The sequence below is a fragment of the Melanerpes formicivorus genome, unplaced genomic scaffold (genome assembly GCF_026170545.1).
Source record: "Melanerpes formicivorus ecotype bairdi unplaced genomic scaffold, bMelFor1.0.p_v2 SCAF_9, whole genome shotgun sequence".
Taxonomy (NCBI): Eukaryota; Metazoa; Chordata; class Aves; order Piciformes; family Picidae; genus Melanerpes; species Melanerpes formicivorus.
The window spans coordinates 1607904-1621094 of record NW_027142361.1 but is presented as its reverse complement, the minus strand read 5'-3'; the positions used below and the strand labels follow the sequence as shown (position 1 = coordinate 1621094).

Sequence of the window (13191 nt, the reverse complement as noted above, 5' to 3'; positions counted from 1 at the left end):
GTTCAAGAGGAGATTGGACGTGGCACTTGGTGCCATGGTCTAGTCATGGGGTCTGTGTTGATAGGTTGGACTCGATGATCCTCGAGGTCCTTTCCAATCTAAGTGATACTGTGATACTGTGATACTGTGACTGTTGTGAGACTGTAAACTGTGAGGAAAGTACTGTGAGAGGAAGTGAAAGGACTAACTCTAACTGCTGTTGGTCTTCTTTATTGATTCTTAAAGAGAAAGTTATACTTCTTTTCAAAGCTTAAAATCCCAGCAAGGTCTCTTGGTGGACTTCTCTGCTTTCCCACAAAAATTCATAGATCTGCTTCAGCAATGCATTCAGGAACAGAGCAAAGATATGCCAAGGTTTTTGCTGCAGTTGGTTTCTTCAGCATCTGTTCTAGATCACACACCTGTCTGTCTGAATATAGTGGAAACCAACCCTTTTAAACATCTCACCCATCTCTCTCTCAAATTCCTACCAGGAAATGACACAGAAATAAAGAAGTTTTTAGCCAGCTGTTTGAAATGCCTTAAGGAAGACAAAACCCTCTTGGAAGAAAAACTTAGAAAGACTGAGGAGGATCTTACCAGACAACTTAGCTACACTCAACAGAACTTGTCTGAGAAGAGCCGGGAATTAGACAAACTGAAAAACGAATGGACCTCCTACACTGCAGCTCTGACAAACAAACACACACAGGAGATGACAAATGAAAAAGAGAGGGCTCTCCAGGCACAAGCTCAGTGCCAACAGCAGCATGAACAACAGAAAAAGGAGCTGGAAAACTTGCACCAGAAAAGCATTCAGCAGTTGCAGAACAGGCTTTCAGAACTCGAGGTCATCAATAAAGATCTGACAGAAAGGAGATACAAAGGAGACTCCACAGTCAGAGAGCTGAAGGCAAAGCTTTCTGGAGTAGAAGATGAATGCCAAAGAGCAAAGCAGGAGGTGATGTCACTGCGTCGGGAGAACACCACTCTGGATGCTGAATGCCATGAAAAGGAGAAGCTCATTAATCAGTTGCAGACACGGGTTGCTGTCCTGGAACAGGAGACCAAAGATAAAGATCAGCTCGTTGTCAGAACCAAAGAAGTCTTAGATGCCACCCAAGAACAAAAGGCAATACTGGAAGAGAGCACTGAGAAAAAACGAAGTCATGTTGAGAAGCTGGAGTCAACAATTAAGTCACTGTCAGCTGAACTTCTCAAGGCTAATGAAATTATCAAGAAGTTACAAGGAGACTTGAAGACTCTCATGAGTAAATTGAAGTTGAAAAATACAGTAACAATCCAGCAGGAGAAACTATTGGCAGAGAAGGAGGAGAGGCTTCAAAAAGAGCAGAGGGAATTGCAGGAGCTGGGCCAATCTCTTCACGTGAAAGAGCAGGAGGTTTGCAAGCTGCAGGAACAGCTTGAAACTACAATGCAAAAACTGGAGGAAAGTAAGCAGCTGCTGAAAACCAATTAAAATGTAATCACATGGTTAAACAAACAGATGAATGAAATTCAGATGGCTAAGAAGCTGGAGACTCCTGGTGGTGCTCACGGTGGTGTTAGGACTGGCATTTCGCCTCATGGCATGCCTGACTGACCATTCCTTCCCAGCTCAGGAATCAGTCACCACACTTCTTCTCCATACTCCTTCCAGAGCCTTCCAGAACCAGTGCACAACAGAAACGTCACTTCACAATGTGCAGTACCCAAGATTCAGCTTTCCAGGATGAATCGATGGCCAGATGGGCAGACAGTGACTGCAACTGGCCATCCAGCAAACAAGGAGAATGGTGGCAATTTGGGGCTGGAATCAAAGTATTTGAAGAAAAAAGATGACAGCATTCCTTTACGAGGGCTCAGCCAGAATACACTTAGCTCAGAGTACCTGAAACCCTACCTAGCAACAAAAGCCCAGCCATCACCCAAAGCTGCAGGAACACCTGCCTCAGCTTATTTTCCTGGATAGCAGACAAGGCTCTTACAGGAAGAGTCTTGTTTTAACCATTTGGGGGATTTTTGGATGTCTTGTAATGTATTAGTAAAGTATTGATGTGAACTGACATAATCTTGTAAGTCTGAATCTAGTTGAGAGAGATTGGATCTTGACTTTCCAGGATAGAGGAACAGAAAGAAGAGAAACTCTTAAGCAGCCCCAGCCTTAGTGGGAACACCACTGTAGTTGTCATGGGGGGCTGTGTAGAATTTTCTCTTAGCCCACCTGAGACCCTGTAGTCTTCCTAAAAGCCCACCCAAGTGCCCTGGCTTTGTTAGAGGAATTGAGAAGCGTGGCTCTGTAACAGATGAAATGTACACCCTAGCATCCCTGAGAGAGAGACCATTTTTTTGGGATGAGTTCTCCTGACTCCTTTCAGAGAAAGGATGATGCAAACAAAGTGCTGCAGAACAGGGACATACCGTTGATACTAAGTGATCAAGCTCCTGGGTCAGCATGACTGTCTCACTACTCCTTCACCATTTTCAACTTAAAAACTTGATTAACTTTTTGAAACCAGCTAATTTGGATTGCATGTGGACTTACAGATATCGAACAGCACAAGCTGTTGAATTATTTCACCGATGGCATAAAATCATCATTTACAATTCTCACTCTCGGTTACCTGAACTTTCTCAGGATTGTTTTCCACAGTTAACTATTGAGAACATCCATAAGCTGCTTTATGTTTGCTAATCACACTTTGCAGCTTGTAAAACCATACAGAAGTGTTAAGTGTTCTGGTGGAGGTGAACTGAGCCTGCTCAGCTTTTCCTGGGGGAATCATGTAACAAGTTCATTCAGTGCCGTCTCCCATTTGCTGTCCCAATAAAGAGCTGGCACCCCTGTATTTGTGACACAAAGTATACTTTACCTACTGTTGTTAAAGATATTTCATGCCTTTTACCATAGCTATTTTAAGTGCATGCAGGGGCTTGGCTGTGCAAGTGGTTTGTTTTGCAGTGCAAAATGTGTCTGTCTGTAAATGAGCACAGTGTTTATGTATGTTTGCTTGTTTTGGCACCTGTAAGTTTCAATAGAAACATTAAATGGTTTTTATAAAAAAAAAAAAAAAATTAAAAAAAACAAACAAACAAACAAAAAAAAAACCCCAGTCTCAGGCTGCGCCAGGGGAGGTTCAGGTTGGATGTTAGGAAGAAGTTCTATACAGAAAGAGTGATTGCGCTATGGAATGGGTTGCCCGGGGAGGTGGTGGAGTCGCCGTCATTGAAGGTGTTCAGAAGGAGACTTGATGGGGTACTTGGTGCCATGGGTTAGCTGTTTGGGTGGGTTGGATTGGTTGATGGGTTGGACACGATGATCTTGAAGGTCTCTTCCAACCTGGTTTGGTTTATTCTAATAAAGTTTATTCCTTGTCTTATGCAACATACTAGCATTGAAGCAAAAGACAATCCTGCTCTGAAAAGATGAATAGAAAGGGCTAACTTTGTTTTGCAGAAGACTGTGTTGTTTTGGAACATGCTTTCTTTCTGTTGGGAACCATACCCTATTTAGGAAAAAAAGGCGTGAAACTGTGGCTCCAGTGAACAGGAGGTGGACTGCCCCAGAGCCATGAGCCATGGGAGTCCCCACACAGCAGGCTGCCCCACAGCTGTGGACACTGAAAGCTCCAGCTATCAAGGAAGAATGAGCCTGGAAGCCCTGAGAGCCACGGCTCCCAGTACTTCCCAGATCTCTGCCAAGGAACCAGGTCAGCAAGTTGTCAGGAAGCTGGGTAGGGTTCTCATTGAAACACTAGATTTTGATAAGTCAGCAAATGCTCAATTAAAAACATGTCAGAATTTTTCCAAATAGCTCTACTCACAATCTCAACAAATAAAAGGTGTGGGGAGGAAACACTATCCTTATTTTACACTAGGGGGACTGAGGCATAGAGATACTAAGTAACTTATGCCAGGTGCTACAGAAAGTCTGCAGTCAGGAGGCAAACTTAGATTCCATGTCGCCCCTTAATCACAACAGTATCCTTCCTCTAAACTTAATTAATTTGCCATTACAAAGACCTTGTGAGATAAGTATCACTTTCATTTTTATAAATGGGAAAACAAAATAATTGTACAACAACAGATAGGAAGCCTGTATCTAAGCCAGGACTTGAACCCAATGTTCCTAAAGGTGCTATGCCTACCTGTTTCTTTCATGGACAAAGTACACAGACAAGATTCAGTCTTGGGTGACCTTACTTGCCTAACCATACTAATTTCAGCAATTTATATAGACTCCTACAGCAAAATAGTTTTGATCTACAGTCTTATCATACTAAAGACATATTGTCAATAAAAAATGCTGTTCTGCTACCAATAAAGCCTTTGTATGTGGTTGTGAGTAGTACAGAACTAAAACTTTAAATAAAGGGAGGTAATTAACACTTCCCTAAACACTCATATATACAGTTCATCTGGCTTTCCTGATTCTGCCAAATACAAGTAGCTATAGCTATACCTAGGCACACTGCATAAGTTTTTTCTCAAGTCTTATATAATGCTGTGTGGTGGTTGAAGTTTCCCCCCAGCATTAACTTTTAGCCAGACCAACTCAGTTAGCAGCAAATGAAGCTGTATTTACAAGCAAAAACTATGCTCTACAATGGAATGCAATGAATATGTACAAAATATACAGTATTTACACTATTATACAGATATTTACAATTAGCAAACAACACGAAAACCCCCCTGGTCAAAAATACCAGGGAGAGCTGTTCCATACTCTCAGTGGTCTCCTTGCCTGCATCCAAGTTACATAGAATGGGAATGAGAGTTTGACAAAAGAAGAGGGAAAAGGCAAAGGCAGAACTGCTGGTTGAGGCTGAAGCTGTAGCTGAGAACTGCTGAGGGAAGACTGGACTGTGACCAAGTAGACAGGAAGTAAAAAATTAGAATTCCGTGAGCAAGGAGACTTTGACATACAGAAAAGTGGATAACAGGATTAGAAGCTCTCGAGGGAAATTGAGAGCAAACTAGGATTCACTAGGAAAAAAGAGACTGACGTTATGTGAGAAATGTGTATGGGATGCACAGGAGCCATGGGAGTAGAATTAGGTAGGTTTGCCTGGGAAGGAGATTGAAAAAAAAAAACCAAAACATGTAGAGACAGAGCAGAGCTGAGAACAAAGGATGCGTTTTGGAAAGAAGACTGAGATTTTGATGGGTAAAGGCTGAAAACGGGAAAGAGAAAACTTGGAGGCAGATGAAAGATGGTAGACATCCATCTTGATGCAAAGGACTATTCATTAAAACACTTTCTGTGAAGAGTCACAAGAATCACCATTTCTCTATGGTCATCAAATATGTTATAGAAACATTGGCAAAACATGTTTCTTCTTTACTACCCTGGTTTATTAAATGTTGATATATCAGACCTGTAGCAGAAAATCTGAAAGTTCTTTTTATGCATAAATCTTATGTAAAACATGAGGTTTTGCAAGATTAACCTTAGGGCACACCAACATCCCCAGTGTTTCATTTTACCTGACCTTACACAAATACACATGGAGCCTGCTAATTTTCATAAACTTCCTACTCAGACTGATGATGCCATGGATCTTGTTCTGCACCACTTAGCTCTCTGTGTGACATGCACTACACAGAAAGCCCAGGCATCCACTCCTAGTCCAAGACTCAAGCAATTCAGGTGCTTAAATCCTCATTTGGATCCAGTCCTTTGGCCTTAATATCTGTGCCTCATTTCTCAACATATATAAACAGAGGTAATACCAATAAATCATCTCCTAGAATATAGTTGAAGATAAGACCATCTCTAAAGGTTTAAACCTCAAAGCGTTTGATTAGTATCTAACGTTATCTGACTTTGCTTAGTCTAATTGATAATTACAGTGAGTGACAGAATTGTGAAACACCATTTTGTAACTAGCACTATGAGAAAATCTCTGAACATTCAGAGTTGGTAATAAGCAACAGAGTTTGTGGCTCCTTCTAGAGGCACTGGTATTTTTCACTATAGAGTTTGGTTATTTGGGCCACTTCAGAGGTGACAATAACTGGCAGATGAACCCAACACTAGAATAATCATATCCACACCAAATAATTATGCTCACATCAAACAGACCGAGCTCCTTAGGCATGGCAAACCAATGTGTTTTGTTTTGCTTTTTTTTTTTCAAAATCCCAGGCTTCTTTATTCTTTTAATTTTCAAGGCTCTGCAGAAGAAAAGAACATCTTAATAGGTCTGAAGTCTTAATTTCCTGAATGGAGACCTAAATAGAGTGATTTTGCTTCTTTAAAGTAAAATGTTGTAAAGGGTTGGGGGCAGACCCCCTGCCCACTGTAACCATCCTCTGCTACCAAGAATGTGCTGGGTTGAGGCAGCCCCCTTCCCCACCCCTGGCAACAATAAACACTCAGACAAACGGATTGCAAAAGTGATGGAAAGTTTAAATAGAAAGCAGTGAACTTTTACAGAAAGCCAAAAGCACAGTGACAAAGAAAGATCCCAAAACAGACCCAGAGAGATCCCATCCGCACCTGAGGGTACAACCAAGACCTCCAGGGCTCCTTCTTCCCCCTCCCACTGCTAGGCTAGTCTCAGCTGGCCAGATCTGAGACGTCCCATCCCCCCATGGCCTTGGGCCTAGCCAGGCCCAAAGCCAGGAGACATCTCCCCCAGTTACTGGCTGACGGAGGAGGAAGAAAAGAGAAAGTGCTAGACTCCGCACTGGATCTCATAGTGGTGCAAAGAATTGTGGTAGGAAATACTACATAATTTCCTGTGTCCACCCCTCTGGGCTGGACTTCTGGACACAGGAAGTAAACATTGCAGGGGGGCACCCAGCTCAAACTGCAACAAATGTCTAAGAAGTAATTCTGCCAATATTTTGGTTGAAGGAGGTGTAATTAAGGCCTATGCTTTCATAGGACTAAAATTAAAAGTTGCAGCAAAGATCAGAATATTTTTCTTCTTTTGCCTCTGTAGTCTAAAATATGAGACACCAATATTCAAATTCTTGTAGCACAATTCAGAATGGTTTAGGATATGTGGCCGGTTGACGTTGCCCCCTTAAGAAAGGGAATATGGTGGACGGAAGTTGGTAAACGGAAGGAATAGTCTAAACTAATTTCATTGGGAGAGTGGGAGGAAGCACCTTCGGAACTGGGAGTGAACTGGACATTTCCACGACGTTTCTGTCAGTCTTGCTTCCACCTTTCCACGGTGCAGCAGCTCTGCAGCTATCTCTGTGCTGGGCTTTCTGCCAAGGCCTCGGCCTTGAAGACAGATAAAGGCCGGTATATTAACTCCTTTCCAATTAACACAAACTGCTTCTAACATTTTTTTTTTTTCCCTCTTTTCTCTCTCTTTCTATCCCACACTGGGAAAAGGGGGGGGAGAGAGGGGAGAGCGGAGGTGGGGAACCCCCTCTCTGCCGAGGGGGGTTACTCTCATTTCTGTGTTACTTTATTGTATATCTTTGTATATATTGTAGATATTGTAAATTTGTAAATATCCCCCTGCAAATCCTACATTGCTTTCTAAATATAGCTCCACTGCTTTGCTAATTCAGCTTGTGAGTTTTTTTTTCCTTTACCTTCAATTTTTTTTTCCTTTTATCTTACAAGGGGGAAGGGAGAAGGCCTCTCGTCCTTACCCTTCCACTCACTACATTTTTTTTTATTGGCGTACCCAACGTGCGGCAGATAATTAGTTTAATTTATTACTTGATTGATTTAGTGTTTTCTAGCTGAATTAGCAAACATGAAGGTATTGTGGTTTGTGGAGCGATTATTCTTTTCAATATTTGGGGCTCTGGTTTACAGATATTGTTTGGGTTTGATTTTGGATTACCTGGGTAAATATTTGGTGCGGACAATTTATATGTGGGTTATGTATAGAGTTAAATTATGGTATGGAAAATGTATTAATTTATTATGGCCAGTGAGATACAGGAATGTTACCTCCACCACTCTCCCAATTGAGATAAAGGGTTTTAAGATTCCGCCTGAGGAGACAGTAACTTTAGGTGATGCCTGGGATCCAAAGGTGATTTATTTGGTGTGTATAATTCTGCTGCTGGTGATAACTAATGTGTATTCTCTGTGTTCCTGGCGTCGGGAGAAAAAGGTGTCCAGAGCTTGTTTTGTTATTAAAACTAGATCAAAAAGAAAACGCCGTGGCTCTCGATCAGTCCCAGAGTCATCTAGTGATGAGGAATGTCCAGAACCCGTGTCAGTTAAAAAGAAGGCTAAAAAGTTAATTGGTAAGGCAGCTCTAAATGACTTTGCTGATTCTAGCAAGCAGCCAAGGGCATCGGCTGGTATCAACATGGCACCTACTCCTTCTCCCACTCCTTCTCCTTCTTCTTCTTCTCCGTTGGCCATTAACGGAGCAACGTCACTTCCACCCACTCCCTCGGTGGGACCGGAAGTCACTGCCCCAGCAGCTGATTTATCTCAGGACCTGTCAGCTTCCATTAAGGTGGCTGTAAATTCAAACACAGCTCCAGTTAAGGTGGCTCATTTAAAGACTAGAGGTGGAAAGGCCAAAGATGGAGAAGAAGAGGAGGAGACTGATCCTGGTGAGGGGCCCTCTACTCTAAAAGATCCTGCTCAGGAGGAAGAGAAGGTTTGTTTTAAAGATCTAGCTAACCTAGTGAGATCAAAGCAGGATAGAGATGAGGTTAGGAAAGCAGCTGGCAAAGGTGGTTCTCAGCTTAAAGAGATCCTTAGGAGAATGACAGCAGGATTATATGGGCAAAGAATTCAGGGAGATGAAGACCAAGATGATATTTTGGAGTGCTCTTCTCCATGGGAGGAATTGCGAAATGTCCGTAAAGATTTCACCAGGGCAGATAAGGAGCCAGTTCTAGCTTGGCTTAGTAGGTGTTATGAAAGAGGTGCTTCAACTCTCTCAAGGGATAATGGAATAGATAGACATCTAGGCGAAGCTCTCGGTAAGGTTAATCTGTGGATACGCCTTTTAATAGCGGTTGCCCTGAGATACCCTTCCCGAGATGATCTTCCATGGAATCCTAAACCCTGAACTACCATAGATGAGGGAATTAAGCACTTGAGAGAATTTGCTGTTAGAGAGCTACTCTATGGTGAGCATGACACTCTGAATCATGATGACATCCCTGTGGGTATTGGTCTTGTTAAAAAGATCATCAAACTTGCTCCTTCTAATTATGCAAATATTCTGGCAAGCAGAATTGTGTCAAGAAGTTATGGTGGAGCTTCTCCCACGGTTGGCCAATTCAGTGATCAAATGAGACAATTGGAGGATAGCATGACACGTGGTTCTTTGGTTTCAGCCATTAAAACTATGTCTGGTGATATTCAGAATTGCATAAGAGAGTTAAAAGATTCCATATACCAATTGGCACAGAAGGATAATTTCAATTCTTCCTCCAGGTGGGTACAAGTTTCATCTGTGAGGAATACACGTCCTCCAAGGAGGTCATTCCAAAACAGGACATTCCAAAGCAGGTCATTCCAAAACAGACCACCAAGGCAATCACGTAGAACTATTTGGATAACTCTGCGTGATCAGTTTGGTGAGAACATGAACCGCTGGGATGGCCAACCAACTTCTAATCTTTTCAGGAGACTGAGAGAATTGCAATGTGGCAGAACACGAGGTAGCAATTCCAGAAGGGTAGCTGTTACTTCCACAATTCCCCAGAGCAACTCTAGTAGCTCCAACAGTGGCTCCAGTTATAACATGCAAAGTTATAACCCTGCAAACTATGTGCAATGCACATGTGCACATGTTCCCCATAACTAGGGGTGCCCTGCCTCCCGCCAGGGGGAGGAGAGGGATAACAGAGATAATAGAATCTATTGGGATGTGTACATCCAGTGGCCTGGCACTTCACAATTTCGGAAGTACAGGGCCTTGGTTGACACAGGAGCTCAGTGCACCATAATACCATCAAATTATCAGGGATCAGAGTCCATAACTATTCTGGGAGTCACTGGTGCATCTCAATAGTTAAGTAAGGTAGAGGTTAATATAAGTTTAACTGGTAAACAATGGAGGAAGCATACAGTTGTGACCGGACCTGATGCACCTTGTATTTTGGGAATTGATTTTCTGAGAGAAGGGCGTTTCAAAGACCCTAGAGGTTACAAATGGGCTTTTGGAGTAGCTTCTATAGAAATTGATGGACAAAAATTGAAGCTGTCCGCCAGACCTGAACTTTCTGATGAATCTGCAGTTGTGGGACAACATAAGATACAGGACATTAAATTGCCGGTTGCTTCTCAGACTGTGCATCACAGACAATACAGAACCAACCGTGACTCTTGGTTGCCCATTCAGAATCTGATTCGTCAGTTGGAGAGTCAGAAAGTCGTCAGCAAAACTCATTCACCTTTCAACAGTCCAGTGTGGCCTGTGCGGAAGCAGAATGGAGACTGGCGTCTGACGGTAGACTACCGAGCCCTGAATGAAGTAATACCACCTATGAGTGCAGCAGCACCGGACATGATGGAACTACAGTATGAGCTGGAATCCAAAGAGGCCAAATGGTATGCTACCATAGACATTGCTAATGCATTTTTCTCTATGCCCATAGCAGAGGAATGCAGGCCTCAGTTTGCTTTCACCTGGAGAGGAATCCAGTACACTTTCAACAGACTGCCAATGGGCTGGATCCACAGCTCAAGCATCTGTCATGCAGTAATCCACGATGCTCTGGAGAAAGGCGGTGCTCCAGAACACATCCAGTTCATTGATGACATCATCGTCTGGGGTAAAACTGCTGAGGAAGTCTTCGAGAAAGGTAACAAAATCATTGACATTCTTCTGAATGCAGGTTTTGCCATCAAGCGAGACAAGGTGAAAGGGCCTACCACAGAGATTCAGTTTCTGGGAGTGAGGTGGCAGGATGGACGCCGACACATTCCAGTGGATGTGGTAAATAGAGTCTCTACCATGGCAAGTCCCACAAACAAGCAAGAGACCCTACGTTTCTTGGGGATAGTGGGATTTTGGAGACTGCACATTCCTGGATACAGTCAGATTGTGAAACCTCTGTATGATGTGACTCGAAAGAGAAACCATTTCCACTGGGGACCTGAACAACAAGCAGCCTTTGACCAGATAAAGCAAGAGGTGATTCAAGCAATGGGTCTGGGACCTGTCCGAGATGGTCCAGACATTAAGAACATTTTGTACACGGCTGCAAGTGACAATGGTCCAACCTGGTGCTTGTGGCAAAAAGCTCCAGGTGAGACACGTGGACGACCCCTTGGTTTCTGGAGTTGAGGTTACAGAGGTTCAGAAGCTAATTATACTCCAACAGAGAAAAAAATTTTAGCTGCCTATGAAGGAGTAAAAGCATCTTCTGAAGTGATTGGAACTGAATCACAACTACTTCTAGCTCCCAGATTACCAGTTTTGAATTGGATCTTCAAAGGCAAAGGATCCACACCACATCATGCCACAAACTCAACATGGTCTAAGTGGATGGCTCTGATAACACAGAGAGCTCGAATGGGAAATCTTGAAAGACCTGGTCTAGTGGAGGTGATCTCAAGTTGGCCTGAAGGCATCAACTGTGCTAAACCTCCAGAGGAGAAAGTGACTCGTGCTGAGGAAGCTCCTCCTTACAATGACCTTTCTGATGATGAAAAGAAATATGCTCTGTTCACAGACGGTTCCTGTCGTCTTGTTGGGAACAAGCGAAGGTGGAAGTCTGCAGTGTGGAGTCCAACACGCCGAGTTGCAGAGGCGAAAGATGGAGAAGGAGAATCCAGTCAGTTCGCAGAGGTAAAAGCTGTCCAGCTAGCTCTCGACGTAGCTGAACGTGAGAGATGGCCAAAGTTTTATCTCTACACCGACTCATGGATGGTAGCCAATGCTCTATGGGGTTGGCTAAAGAACTGGAAGAAGAGAGGTTGGCAGAGAAGAGGAAAACCCATTTGGGCAGCCAACCTATGGCAGGACATTGCTGATCGAATCGAGAGAATTCCAGTGAAAGTGAGACACATCGATGCTCACATTCCTAAGAGCAAATCTACTGAGGAACAACAACACAACCATCAGGCAGATCTGGCTGCAAGAGTTTCTCAAGTAGACATGGACTCTAATCTTGATCTCGACTGGAAACACCGAGGTGAGATATTCTTAGCTCGGTGGGCTCACGATTCGTCAGGACATCAAGGCAGAGATGCAACATACCAATGGGCTCGTGACAGATCCATAGACATTTCCATGGATGCTATCACGCAAGTCATCCATGACTGTGACATTTGTGCTGCTATTAAGCAGGCAAAACGACTTAAGCCCTTGTGGTATGGTGACAGATGGTCCAAGTACAAGTATGGTGAAGCTTGGCAGATTGACTACATCACTCTACCACGTTCTCGTTCTGGTAAGCAGTACGTGCTTACTATGGTAGAGGCAAACACTGGATGGTTAGAAACTTATCCAGTTCCACATGCAACTGCACGCAACACCATTCTCGGTCTGGAGAGACAGATCCTGTGGAGACACGGAACCCCAGAGAGGATTGAGTCAGACAACGGAACTCATTTCAAGAACAACCTTGTAAAGAACTGGGCAAAAGAGCACGGTATTGAGTGGATATTCCATATTCCCTACTATGCACCAGCTTCAGGGAAGATTGAACGCTATAACGGTTTGTTGAAGACCACTCTCAAAGCCATGGGGGGTGGATCTTTGAAAAACTGGGAAAAACATTTAGCACAAGCAACCTGGCTGGTAAATAGCAGAGGTTCAGTGAACCGAGCTGGACCTGCACATTCAGATTTGCTACGGAAAGTAGAAGGTGATAGAGTTCCTGTTGTTAGAGAAAAGAATCTGTTAGGTAAAACTGTTTGGGTATTTTCACCCTCAGGAGAGGCTAAACCTGTCCGAGGGGTGGTTTCAGCTGAAGGTCTGGGTCACACTTATTGGGTAATGCAAGAGAATGGTGAAATTCAGTGTGTTCCACAAAGAAATTTAACTTTAGCTGAAAGAGGTTAATTTCAAACTGCTGTACAGCTACATCGCGCCCAGAGGAAGAACCAACGAGGAATCTACGGTGCACGAACCCTGAGATCCCTGAGAGCCCTGAGTCAACTAAGAGACCCTGAGAATCCCTGTTTCCCTTTTCTTCGCTTCGTCGGTGAAGAAATGAACTGTTTTCCATTTTTCTCATTTTCTGATTTTCTTGGACTTTCAAATCATCTACATCTGAGCATAGCCGGAATGGACTATGAACTTTACTCACGAA

General features: G+C 43.3%; 1 protein-coding gene across 1 annotated transcript; it reads left to right on the top strand.

Moving 5' to 3' along the window:
- Window positions 1–246: 246 nt before the first annotated feature.
- LOC137443507 (spindle assembly abnormal protein 6 homolog) lies at window positions 247–2028 on the top strand. The gene has a single exon (XM_068143272.1). The coding sequence runs from the start codon at window positions 347–349 to the stop codon at window positions 1457–1459; it is 1113 nt and encodes a 370-aa protein (XP_067999373.1). The 5' UTR covers window positions 247–346; the 3' UTR covers window positions 1460–2028.
- Window positions 2029–13191: the final 11163 nt, after the last annotated feature.

Coding starts and splice junctions, on each gene's coding strand:
- LOC137443507 (XM_068143272.1), top strand. CDS start 347: ATGCCAAGGTTTTTGCTGCAGTTGGTTTCTTCAGCATCTGTTCTAGAT.